Source organism: Rattus norvegicus, chromosome 7, assembly GCF_036323735.1.
Source record: "Rattus norvegicus strain BN/NHsdMcwi chromosome 7, GRCr8, whole genome shotgun sequence".
NCBI lineage: Eukaryota > Metazoa > Chordata > Mammalia > Rodentia > Muridae > Rattus > Rattus norvegicus.
Genome location: NC_086025.1, coordinates 43,938,905 through 43,953,190, shown reverse-complemented (window position 1 = coordinate 43,953,190; position 14,286 = coordinate 43,938,905). Strand labels below are relative to the sequence as shown.

Sequence of the window (14,286 nt, the reverse complement as noted above, 5' to 3'; positions counted from 1 at the left end):
AAGAATGGAAACAGGCAACCTCAGGGGGTAGGATGCAGGGAGACCCTCTAGAATGTAACAAAGTCCTGGGAGGTGAGAGATTCTTAGGACTCAAAGTTAGGGGTCTTAGATGAAATGCCCTACAGTAAGGAGGAAATGCAAATCAACATGTAGAGCCCACCTCGATCAGAAAGACAGGGCATCGAGTAAGGGATGGGGTTGCTATCCCACAGTCAAATACTCTGACTCATAATTCTTCCTGTCTGAAAGAACTGCACGGACAAAAATGGAGAAAAACCTGAGAAAAGGGGAGGTCCAGGGACAGGCCCAACATGAGATCCAACTCAAGAGGAGGCCCCAAAGCCTGACACAATTACTGAGACTATGGAGTGCTCACAAAATAGGCCTATCATGACTGCTCTCCAAAAGACCTAGTAAGCAGCTGAAAGAATCAGATACAGATATTTATGTCCAACCAATGGACAGAAGCTGGTGACCCCTGTGGTTGAATTAGGGAAAAGCTGGAAGAAGCTGAGAAAGAGAGTGATCCTGTAGGAGGACCAGCTGTCTCAATTAACCTGGACCCCGGAGATCTCTCAAACACTGAATCGCCAACCAGACAGTATATACCAGCTGATATGTGGTCACCAACACACATACAGCAGAGGACTACAGGGTCTGGGTCTAGTCAGAGAAGAATAACCTAACCCTTAAGAGACTGGAGGCTCCAGGGATTGGGTAAGTCTGGTAGGGTGGTAGGTTGGTGGGGAGGAGTTAGGGGATATGGAACAGTCAGAGGGTGGACCAGGATTGGGATAAAATCTGGATTGTAAAAACATGATTAAATAAAATTAAACAATAACAACAATAACAACAACAACACAACAACAACAACCAAATACCACCACCACTACCACCACCACCTGTTAGCAGAGAAATTTTTTGAATAAAAATGGTGTTTTATGTTTTTTCTATATTCTCATGGGCATAGAAATATTAAGCAATAAACTTGTTTGTGTATTTTTATAGATGTACATGATAGGTTTTGAAGTTTTATCACTGTATAATCATGCTCACTATTACTTTACTTGGATACCTGCATTTAATTACTTGGAGAGCAGATAGTTTTTAGAACAAATTGAACTTTGATTTCTTTCCTTCACTTAATTCTTGACTGAGGACTGGACATTTCTTCAGTGACAAAAATTATTCATGACCATAAGTCTCAGCTCTGATTGGATAAATGCACTATTTCTTGAACAAATTATAAAATTCATTAGAACTGGTATTTGGAAGAAATAGGAAGATATGTTTGAATCTTAGTCCTGCAGTTTTATTCTTGTTTGGTTTTGATGTAATCAAGGAGATCAAAAGTAGTATGTGGTCTAATCACTCTTTGTATTATCAAGAATTAATGTTTCCTAGAGTTTAGGAATTTGTTTGCTTTGATCTAATCACCAACAAAATATCTTGATAATACTTCTTTAAGGAAGATAGAAAAATTTGTTTGTTCTCATTATTAAATATTAGTAGCTATTAATCCTGTTTCTAATTAAAAACTCTATTGTTGTCCTGAAAAAAAAAACTTATAGATCTCTCTGATCTTAGCGGGTATTTTAGGTTAGCTTACTGTACTCCTGTGATCCTTTGTAGATAAATAGTTGAATGTACTTGTAGACTCGAAGCATTTAATAATCTGGCTACTGAAACAAATCTCCATCAGTAACAATTTTAAAAATGCCATATGCTACACAGCAGGGTGCTGACTCGAGCAAGGTTTCATCTAAGCCATGATAAATCTTTGAGATCCTGAGTGGGTACAATGCACGTAGCTCTCCCAGTGGCCTCATGGGTCTTTGCCAATGGCACAGGCTCTACGTATATTGAATTATCTTTCTAGTCCTCTGCCCTTTTACTCCACGTGGCCTATGATACATTTGATGTGCTTTGTCTATAAAATGGGGATAAACACATTATTTTCCTTGCATGAATGCATACAGCAATAAATGACTATAGAATAAAAAGACATAGCTAGAAGAAGCACAGACGTAGCTAGCAAAATGTTCTGATGCATTTTTAATGTGAGGATTCTTTGAAAATAAAACCAAAGGAATCTATTTCTCTACTTTAAAATTTGTCTGTACTCTGAATGAAGATTAACATGTTACAGTTCAAAATAACAGGACAGGACAGAATAAATAATATGGTAGACAGAGGTAAATTTGCATGGGAATGCAGCACTGGTTTTTTAAAAAGGACTATAACACAGGGAGAGAAACAAGAACTTCCATCACACGATCTAAACTGTCCTTGTGATGCTGTATTACAGCCATTCTATGTGACTGGCTCACCAAAGCCTTGATGAAAACAGATTCACATGTATAATTCACAGGTGAGAACTCTTCTTACCATACAACCAGATCCTGATGAAGGAAGACAGAAGTGAATTTGATGGTATGACCCTCATGCAAGCAAGTCCACTTCTTATGGGAGACAGAGCACTGTCCCTGGAGCTGCTTTTGTGTAACACTCTAAGCCCAAGCACAAAGTAAGTTGGTTGCTAATCACTTTATCTTCAAAGGATTAACCCCCGAAGACTGTAATGCTCAATATTAGCTCACCTTCTTAATAATAAAATTGCATTTATGATCATATGAAAGTGCATCTGATGAAATAAATGTGGATAAACTTCTTTTAACTGGTAAAGATTGTTCTAACAGCTATCCAATTGGAACTCTATTATTATCATTATTATTATTATTTTAACTAAGTTCTTTGCTAGAAGGAACTGTGGATCAAACGCAGGTCACTGCAATGTAGCAGCCCATCACCTAAGCTCCTTTAAAGGACAATGAAGCAAAGACCAGAAGGAATGGAAACATTTTGCAGGGCAACATAGTTATTTAGCTGAGACTATAATTTTGGTTTCCTTGCTTTTTTATTTTGGGTATTTTACCATGTTTCTATATTTTAAAAGTAACTGACTGTGAATTGGAACCAACACAACTTTAGAACTTTACTTTAGCACTCCTAAAGTCTTTGCAAGATTTTAAAACTGGATCCTGATACCTGACTGCAGGCTCTGCCCAGATACCAAGAGATGTCTTTAATACTTACTCTTGTGTTGTTTCTTTCAGCTTTTAGCTCTGAAATCTCTTCTTCCTTTTCTAGAAGTTGCTCACGGCAAGCATTCAGCTCTTTAGTCAGTGCAGCAAACTCCTAGAAGGGGGTAAAAATGTTTGAAGATGTACTTGAAATATAAAACATAAAATCTTCAAGTGGGAATAACATAAGACATAAACATTGAAAAAATTAAGAAAACTCATGTAGTTGGCTAGCTGGTCAAGACATACTCTTATCGTTTAAGCATCTTGATTTACAATTCTAACTAATCCATGACATTTGTGATTTGCATAATATGCTGCTTATATGTGTTCATCAAATATATATTTCAGAAGTATCACATTACATTTAACTTAGTGTAAATTATTGCTAAAATACTTTAATGATATTTGAAATCAAGTTATCTAATCGTAGAGTTGGATTCATTTATAAGTTTCACACATGATAAAGTAGATCACAATCACAATACATACCCATGACCAATATGACCAATATGCTGTCATTTAGATTTGTTACACAAGCTAATATCACACAATTAAGCAACACTTTCATACTATTCAATAGCACATCATATCAAGCAGTGTTACAATGACTGAATTCTCACAAATGAAAGAACATCAAGCAATTTATGTTATTAATAATGTATAAAGTATTATTAATTTATATCTTATTAATTACTTAATAGTAATTAAATTAAATAAAGCATATTATATTTTATTGATACATTTTATTATATTGTATTAATTTAAAAATGTAATATAATGTGCATTAATTAATTAATTTTTTATTTTTTTAGCTAGCTTAATATTCTCTTATTCATGAGGTAGGTCAAGACTTTCTGTTTCTTTTTTGTTTGTTTTTAAATTTAATTTAATTTTTTACTTATTTACTTTACATCCAACTCACTGCCCCTATCACGGTCAGCTCCTCGCACAATCCTTACCTTTGAGCAGGTGGGGCCCCCTGGATCCTGGTACCTCAAGCCTTTGTGAGGCTTGCTAGGCACTTCCTCTTCCACTTATTATTATATTTTATTAATTTATTAAAATAGTAAATATATTTTATTAATTATTTATTAATTTCATGTCCTAGTTAAAAGTTTCAACTTGACATAGTCTAGTCACCTAAAGGAATCTCAATTAATAAGCTATTGTTTTTAACAGGATTGTCTGTGAACATGTCTGTGAGAGATTGTTTTGATTGTTTTAATTGATAGGAGGACCCAGCCCAATCAGGGTGGTATTATTTGGGGGCAGGTTCTGACCTGTATCTGAAAATCTAGAGTGAGTCAGAAAATGTATTAACAAGCAGTCCTCCTTCAGGGCTCCTACCTTGAGTTTCTCCTTGACTTCCCTCAATAAAAGATGGTGATCTCAGAGTTTTAACTTAAAACAAACCCATTCTTACCTTAACTTGTTTTGGTCATGGTGTTTGTCTCAGCAACGGAAAGTAAAATAGAAACAGGCCTCACGTGTGATATGAAAATCTAACTGAGAACTACACAAGTTGTATTATTTTCAAGAGAATTATTGACACAGCTGGCTATGCATATTGGCTATTTATCTCCTTTAAGATGATTTCATCCTGTTCATTAATTTTCTTCTGACATAAGTTTTTGTTCTTGTACTTTGTCCCTTAGTCTTTGTGAAATTTACATATTTCTACTTCCAAAAAATGCAACTGTTATAAACCAAACAAAACTTGAGAACCTTTCAAAATTGTGTATGTTATGAATTATATTAGAGCGACCATTTAAATGGTTTGTGTTTTGTGTTGCTTGCTGTGCCTTTCTGTGTTTGGAGTTAGACACTGGATAAGCTATTTTAGAGCTTACTCATTTCAGTATGTGGGTGGCAGAGCATGACACTGATCAATAACCTGTTAGATACACAAAACCTTAGAATTACCTACTCTAGTCCTACAACTCTGATATCTGATGCATTGACTTCATATACCAGAAGTATCATGTCTTCATGCATGCAAGCATCCATTATCCATTCATCCACCATCCATTTATCCACCTGTACATCTAGATACCAAATATTTATTCAGTACATACTGTACTCCATGGTCCATGTTGGATACTAAGTAGTAAAACTCACTAGAAATGGTTGTTTTACTTAGTGTAACTCAATACCCAAAATTCATATTTGAGTGATTTCCATTATTCTCAAGAACTCAGGACCAGTTGCTATAGTGCTATACTGGTACTAATATTTAAAACCACTGGGTATATGAGAGAGATAAATGGGACACTGCTCACTGAACCATCTATATCAGATGTACATTTTGTTACTACTGGAATACTTCACTTTCCCACATCTATCTCTAACTATCCACTTTCTCATCTCTGTTTATTCTCACCACTATTCTTTCATAAATCATTAATATTTAAGCATTACCTTGCTTTATTAATGTTCTGTTATACCTCACTGTATTTTATAGTAACTTAGTATGACCATGTTATAGGTTGTTTTCATACCCTTAGGGCTAAGCATAATTTCTAGACTATTAAAAATAGTAAGCAAACAATAAATCTTTGTTGTAAGAATAAATAAATGATTAGCTAAACTTATAAATTTGATCTTCATAATGAGGTGATATTTATTAGACATCCTTCATTTTCTAAGAGCATTATAATTTCATTTACATGAAAGAAATGATAATAAATTGTCTCTTTTCCTATTATTTTCTTGTTGTTATCTGATATTCACCCTACACCAAAGTAATATTATTGACTGCTGTATCTTATTTCATGTGTGTGACTGATGGTTACCTGGGGACTAAGAATTCAAGAAAGCATTCAAGGAATCTACTCTGGACTATATAGCTTCTACAAGTACGTGTGCAGTATGCCTAAAAGTTAGGAGTCGGTCAACTCATGAAAATGTGGTAACATGTTTGTGTTAAACATGAAGTACATTAACATAAGTGAGAATCTATGTACTTAAATGTATGTGCTTGTGAAGGGAAAGACAATCACAGAACTATTTTCTATTATTTAAGTTACTGAACTTGATGCTCTGGAAAACTCCTTTAGTTTTATCATTTGTTTTTTAGTAACACCATCACATTGGTCCTCCTCAAGAAGCACAGATATAAACAATATTTTATTTCTCTTGTCTAGTGTACCTAAAATTATATTCTTTAAACATATTTCTAAACATTCCAGGAAGAACATCTATAAACAGATGGGTTTAAGAAATAATATATGCTATATAGCTTGCTATTGGAGATTTATACATAGCAGTGAGAAAGTAACAGATTGTGAGCCAAGAACTGGCAATCATACATAGTCATAGCTATAGGAAATTAATAAACTGATATAGAAACTCCACATGTTGGCATCTCATGCAAGGAGTACAATGCTTAGGTCAGATGCCCACTTGTCAAAAGAGTTCAAAATACAACAGTTGACAGGGTATTACAAGAAAGCGAAGTCAATGAAGGATAAATGCTAACTAAAACTTTGCTCACATTTTGGGATGTCTATAAAGGGGTCCACAGGAAAAGCTCAACTTCCTCTAAGACATATGAGATACAAAAGCAGGTTCATTACCAACAGAAACATCCACTTCTCCAGGCTATTCACTCTGTTCCCCAACTATAATTTGGCGATTTCTTACTTTTCCAATAACCAGAATTATTTTTGTTCAGTTTATGTTTTCCTTGGAATTTTAAAGAGTGGTAGAAGTCTACAAAACACAATGCCATAAAATAATCTCAGGCTCAAGGAAGTTTTCTGTCTGGGGTTACTCATGAATACTGCTCACATGCCTTTGAACACACAGTGAAGACTGCACTGTTTTAGGTACTGCCTAAAGAATGTTAGAGGAAAGATAGCTACAGTTAATATATTTAGACACAAATATTTGCCACTCTTACTATTTTCGGTTAGAAGAAAACTTTTCTAACCACATGTATAACCTTTGTCCCACAAAGTTGATTCATGCTATAGAGTGTTGGTTCCTTTTAAAACATAAATAAAATAATTGCTTTACCATTAATGTCTCTAAAAACATTGAGGGTGGCATGACATTTCTCATGTACAGTCTTGTATTCCTATTTTAAAGGCATAAGTCTGTAAACAAATAAAATATAAAGTATCTTTACTTCAGTTAATTTTTCTAGTTTGCCATCTCTCTACCCAAGCCTCTACCCCTCTATTACGATATGGTGTTATGGTAACTTTATTTTAAACAAGAAATGCCCTTTTAAATATTAAATATGTATCTATTATATTATTTATTGATCTTGGCAGTCTTATTTTTCAGAGAACAAAATGAGAAAACTTATAAAAATAGATTGGAATAGTAAAAATAGTAGTGCTAGCCAGACCCATTTTAATATGTGACGGTATCTGCAAAAATGTCAGTTTGGCACACACCAGAAAAAAAATATACCTACTCTGGGTCCTAACGGTGCTATGTGTTGTGCATTTCCATCTGTACCATGGTGAACCAGAGTCATTCATAATGCAAGTCTCTTCACTGTTCATATCTCAAATGGTAACTGTTGGTCCAATGAGTTATATCCAGTTAGGTTTTCTCCTGTGGCTTGTTCTGATTTTTGTATTTGGTTTTGAATAATATTGAGACAAGGTTTTGAGATGTAGGTCAGACTGGCCTCAAGCACATATTTTGTTTCTCAGCCTCTTGAGTTTTGAGATTAGAGGTGTGCACCAACTTTCCCAGCTCCATAATCAATTTATTACATTGAGCCAGTTTTTGTTGGGGTCCCTTCATATCTCAGAAAATAGATATTCATTCAGGTCTTGTGCCTATGAGCCTTGATGACAGTAACCTGGATAGAAGAAGGAAGAATGTAGACTGAAAACAGTGCTGTCCTTTCCTCACTTCATCTCAGGCTCCTTTCAATTCTGCCCACCACCGTTAGGACTCCTTCAACAGGTGCAGCAATTCTACGCTCACATCTGTTTCATTGAATCTTGATTTTCAATAGTCATTCTATCTTCCTGACTCATTTCATATGGTCTTCTTACTTGAGTTTAGTTGTGAAAGCAGAGATTTCACACACACACACACACACACACACACACACACACACACACACATACACACACACACACACACACACACACTTTTCTTTACTAAATGTTAAAAAGATTTTACTTAGCAAAATTTTCAGGAAGCAAGTCATAAACTACATGCCAAGAAGGGAATTTCTATTGTGTGAGTCATTTAATTAATAAGTCCCGCATTGGTCCTATTTCGTCAGTGATATAGCTGAATAAAGTACCAGTTACAGACTCATGGGTGGCCATTAGGCTGAGAGGGATGATGAAACTGAAGGATGAGTTGAGTATCAGGTTCACTAAACATTGTCCACGCCCTCCCCAAATACAAATAAGCATTTTGTACTGTATTCATCAACCATTGGTAACACTCAAAAACCAGCTCACAGGGAAGTGTTTAGAACACAGATGGGTACAGGCATCCATGTCTGAAAGCAAAATAGAAACATCAACACTTTTTAACTTTAATAATTACTGTTCAATTTTTGTGATTATAATTAATAGGATCATTTCCAACTTCACTGTTTTATCTCTAAAATCTCCTGCCTTCCTATCTTTGTTCTTTTCTCAAATTCACGTCCTCTTTTTTTCATTAATTGTTGTTGCATATGTGTATGCATAAATGTGTGTGTGTGTGTGTGTGTGTGTGTATGTGTGGTTGTGTAGCCAATACAAATGGATTCATCGACAATAAAACTGTAGCATTTCAGATTTAGAGATCATTGTAGAAAAGAGAAAAGAGACATTGTAAGAGCCAAAAAAAAAAAAAAAAAACATGTATTTTACTGAGAGAGTGTGTCTCCTAGGAATACAAGAAGCTGTACAACAATATTTACTATAGATGCCTTCAGACTGTGCCATTCCCTTCTACTATGTTTTGGAATTCTTGAAGGCTTGGCTCTTCTTTGTTTAGAGTGCAAAGGGGAAAGTGCGCTTTGAAAATTTGTGTTCATTTTTATATAATTGCACATAAATGTGCACATACAAAGGTAAGTATATCATCCTACAGACCAGGAGACATACCTTCTAAATTAAGTAGAAAATAGAAAGATTGTATTAGCGAGATGGGCACAGCACACAGAACGATGATGTCTTTAAAGCAGTTATAAATTAAGATGTCTCCAAATACTTAGTTTACAAATATTTTATGGCAACAGAGAGTCTGCCTTGCATAAATACATGCTCCCATATCATACCAGTATACATAGTACATATGTATATGGATGTTTGTATTAATGTTATGCAATAAATTGTAGTACTTATGACCTCTGTTTCTAGAACTGGCTCCTAGACTCAGATAAACCCAGGGAAAGCTGTCATTCGCAATTACTGTGTAAAACAGCTATGTCTCATGGTCAGCTCTGGGCGAGGTAGCTTGAAGGAAAAATCACTGGCATAAATAATGCGATGTGACAGGCACAACAGAACTCAGGGTTTTAACCAAACTCTATAAATAAGGCTGCCCAAATTAAAATGAAAGATATCCCAACTCTATGCAAAGATTTTGTGCCTTTTGATTTACTTTTTGCATATCCTAGCTACAGATGTTTTTGACTTCTCCATATAATTGCCTGATGGATCTTTCACCACAGCACAGTGATCTGGGGGCTGGAACAGAAGTGTGTGTCTAACATTGCAAACTGTAAAAGCCTTTAACCAATGACAGATAGGTACATTAGAACTTGTTAAACTTCTGTTTTCAAAACTTTCCTGACAAGGCAACTGGATTCGTGTGAAACATGGATGTTTGTTGAAATCAAACAGCGGTGCTGTCAGGCAGCTCCAGGCTGTGTGATTGTGAGCCATGTTTCTACAATGAGTCACTTACTGTCCTCCCACTGAAATGTGTCTTGTAGCCTACTTGCACTCAGCTCTATAAACTATAATTTGTCAATCACTAGCCCTTATATGCAGATACATAAGGAGATCCTCCAGGGGCTAGTGTTCTGTAATTTGTTGAATCGTATATCATAGAGTGCAGATTGCTTGGAAACAGGACTTACAGGAAAAAAGAAAGTCTCATTTTCATTTCTTTCTTTAAATTTTGTAAGTCAAATCATTTCCCTTGCTGGCACTTTACTTTTTTCTTCCTTCTTTTTATTTAATCTTTTAAAAAGTTTTATCCTCCAGATTTTTTTACCCTCTCAGTCCACCCTCTGACTGTTCCACATCCCATACCTTCTCCCTACCCCACCCCTGTCTCTATGAGGATCTCTCTACCCCCCATCCCCATCCCAATAAACCTCTAAATTTTCTGAGTCCTCCAGTCTCATGAGGGTTAGGTGCATCTTCTCTGAATGAACCCAGACCAGGGAGTCCTCTGCTGTATAGTGTTGGGGGCCTCATATCAGTATGGTGCCTGTTTGGGGCGGTCCAGTCTGAGAGATCTCGTGGTCCAGGTTAATTGAGACTGCTGGTCCTCCTGTGTTTTCTGAGGGCCCTCTGTGGTTTTAACCTTCACAGGCTTGTTTGGAATTACCTTGTACTTGTGGACCATAGCATTCTGAAAGGAGTTGGGTATTTCTGGTGTAATTGTTATCTTTCTCGATGACAGGAACTTATTTGTAGGTAGGTAGGGGAGAAAAGGCATCAAGGATATTATCTCGTTCAGTACCGTGTATATTACAATATAGACCCCCCAGCCAAGATGTACTGACTAGCGTAGTAGTGGCATGACCATTATTGGGTGGGACAACTAATAACTTTTAATTGAATTTGAGGCTTGTTGAGGAGAAGAAAAATTGTACTTAACCATGGTCAAAAACTGATAGCTGAGGATGTCATAGGGCTCTTGCACTTTGCTAGTTGATCATGTTAACAGATTTCCATTTAAATATTAATGCTTCTATTCATAGACCTAGACTGCCCTAGCCCTGATCAGTGGGAAGTAGTCAGAGACTCAGAAAAGTCAAAATACTAAGACTAGCTGACTGAGAGATCAGCCCAAAATGAATTATATTTCTCACCACCTCTGCAGATTGTTTATAATTAAAGAGCAAGGAATGTTTCAGAAGAGGAAACAGAAGAATTACAAGGGCTTGAGGAGGAGAATTGCTGAGAAATGCAAACATCTGGACCTGACATGACTATACATTAATGAACTCACACCATCTGAGTTGATCTAGCAAAATCAATACACCCACAGTATTGCACATATGGGGGAGCTGCTCACATGCCCCATCCTTTACTAGGGAGAGAGTGACAACTGAAAACTGCTAAGAGAAGAAATAGTCATTCATATATTACCTTTGTGACCGTACTCTGATGGAAAAGTTGAGAGGCCCCACCACTAACCATGAGATATTTAGAGTTGATACCCATCAGGAAAGGGAACATTAGTTTTCTTCAATGGAAAGATGCTGGGTACATCAACCACAATACAGGGGGGGCCTCATCCCCAGTAGCTTGCCAACATTCTTTTGTCTTACTGGTTTTTGTTTGTTTTGACTTATGTTTTATTGTTTTATTTTTTATTTTGAGCGAGAGAGACAGAGATAGAGAGAGAGACAGAGAGAAAGAGAGAGAGGGAGGGGGAGGGACAGAAGGAGGGAGAGGAAGAGAGAGATAAAGGGTTGGGGGAGAAAGAATACAAATTTGGGTCAGTGGGTAGATAGGGGAGATCTAGAAGAAGTTGGTGAGTGGAAACATTATCCAAATACATTGTATAAAAAGTTTTTAATTGAATTTATTTCACTCACAACAGTAGCAAAATTACAGCTATGAAGTTGCAACAAAATAATTTTATGGTTGGGAGGGGCACAGCATGAGGAACTATATTAGAGTGTTGGATCATTAGGAAGGTTGAGAACCACTGGTTCAAAGTGAGCTATTTTATACCTATACATGACTACTGTACATACATTTTTTAAAAGTTTCTTACAGAGCTCAGTGCTACACATTAGGAAAATATATTAATGTATTGTGTGCGTCAAAGTTCATAAGCATTAGGCACTTTTCCCTCTGGTGTCACTGAAACACATCCTGAGAATCGTCTTGAATCTGATTGACATATATCCTGTGGTTATTAATTGTTCTTTTGCTTTATGTTGTCCTGATAATGATCCTCATTACAGAGCAGAGGCAGCATAACTATCCTTAAGAGGAGAGGGAGTTGATCTACACCATTATCTGACTACTAATGTAAATGAGACATTATCATGTCAAGGTAAAAAAATTGTCATATTTGCAAAAATAAAAGTCTCAGTGTACCTTTTTGCTTCATTTGACTTAGCAAACTTGTCCTAAAAAAATATATGGAACTAAAATAGGAACGACTACTCAACAAATGTAATGTCAACAGAGATATAAAGCTGAGAAGGAATCTTTTAGATATCACAAAACTGCTTTTATTTTTTATTTTCATTTATTGTTTTGAGATAGGGTCTGCCTAACCTGGAACTTGCTATATATACAAGGACGTCCTTGAATTTAGAGAGATTTTCCTGGTTCTGCTTCAATAGTGCTGGGATTAAAGATGTACATTACTAGACCCAGCACAAAACTGTTTAGAACAAAATGAAACAAAACGAAACCCCAACACGCATCTTTCACCTTTTCCCCCATTTTATTTCTGTCTACATTTCTCTTCAAGAGATCAACAAGTCCTCACTTGGTATCTAGTTGAATAAAATGATAGCAAAGTCTATTTGAACTATTGTCACTGAATCTAAGTGTTTGTTCCTACAAATGTCACTTAAGACCTACTAGTTTGGCCAAGATTTAGGGTTTCCTCACACAAGTAAGTAGAATAAAGTTTTCTGAAGTAAGATAGAGTCTCTGGCTCTAAGTTTGAGAGCTCCCCCGACCTTGTCATGATACATATGGAAAGATACATACATAGACTCAGAGACTTAGAATCATGATGGAGATTCCCAAACCAAATTTACTATTCATTTGATTTATTTCACCTTTCCTTCAAATTTCCTTAAATCTATGTTGGCATCTTCTGGATATATGAAACATATGAACAAAAAAAAGAAAGAAAGAAAAAGAGCCTCAGACAATTTCTCACTGAAGAATGAAGGTTATAGCTTTATAATAAAATCAGTGTGCTGTCTTTGATCTTAATTCATCTATAGGGAAAGGAAAAGTAACAGTTTTTCTCCTTCTGCAATCTACAAAATATCCTTGATTATTATGTGCTTGAATTATTTGTATATTTATTAAAATGTAACCTTTTAGATGCATTAGTAGAAATTTCAAGTCCTAGTAAGCACTGTTGCTAACACATGTCAAGGCTGAATCCTTGCCAATGAGAAAGTCTTTTGGCAAGAACAGCCAGGTTTCCACAGGTCTGACAGTGGGAAGCAGGAGGCATGCTTAACAAGATGCTCTGTATTAATTTGAAATGGTTTAGCATCTGGTTAGATAATACCTGCTGTGGAAGACACACAAAATAACATCCAAGATGAATATTTAAAAATGCCAACAAAGCTAAACAAAATAAAACCATGTCTCTCTTGCAATCAAGAGAATTATAATTACATAAATAACATTGTTTGGACTGGGACTGTTGGCTATTTCCTGAGCTGAAAAGGTGGCAGTGAGTTCTGTTGCAATCTTAAGGCTTACACAAACATTGTCCTGCTATTGAGAATCTTGCTGGTGTATTAGAAGATGCTCAGAGCTTAATATTCAGTGACCTATACTTTGTGATATCATAATGTATATAATTCTTTATAGAAAAGGATTATATAATAGCATTGAATAACAGAGAAAAACCAAGCATAGAAAAGCAAGCTGACTGGTTTCTGCTTAGCATTCTTTCTCTGCACAAGGATCCTGGCCCAAGTTGTGTCGCTGTCTGTGACCAGAAGTATACACAGATGTATTAGTGTTCTGGAATTATCAGAGCACAGTACCCCCAGGTCACAAAGCACTCAAAGCAATGGGTTCTGAATGTATGTACACCCCAAAAAATAATCTTAACATAGCATAATTTTCTGTGAACTTATCAAAGGATTTATCTACTTCAGACCATTTTCAATAAAATGTCTGGTTGGCAATTCAATTTTTCACTTCAAAGTAATCATTTTCACCTTTTTATTGTTTTCTACTTGTTATTACTGGAAGCTTAGCATAACATAATTCTATAAATTGCTTCTGACAGTATACTATGTAAAATGGTGAACAAGTATGTCAAATAAAGA

At 35.8% G+C, this 14,286-nt stretch overlaps 1 protein-coding gene across 50 annotated transcripts in view; it reads right to left on the bottom strand.

Annotated features, from left to right (window-relative positions):
* Ppfia2 (PTPRF interacting protein alpha 2) overlaps positions 1-14,286 on the bottom strand; it is a 474,298-nt gene that overhangs the window by 173,365 nt on the left and 286,647 nt on the right. For all 50 annotated transcript variants that reach the window (XM_063263774.1, XM_063263778.1, XM_063263775.1 and 47 more), the window contains one exon: positions 3,097-3,198. In XM_063263774.1, coding sequence (XP_063119844.1) covers positions 3,097-3,198 — 102 coding nt within the window. The remainder of the gene's footprint in view (positions 1-3,096; positions 3,199-14,286) is intronic.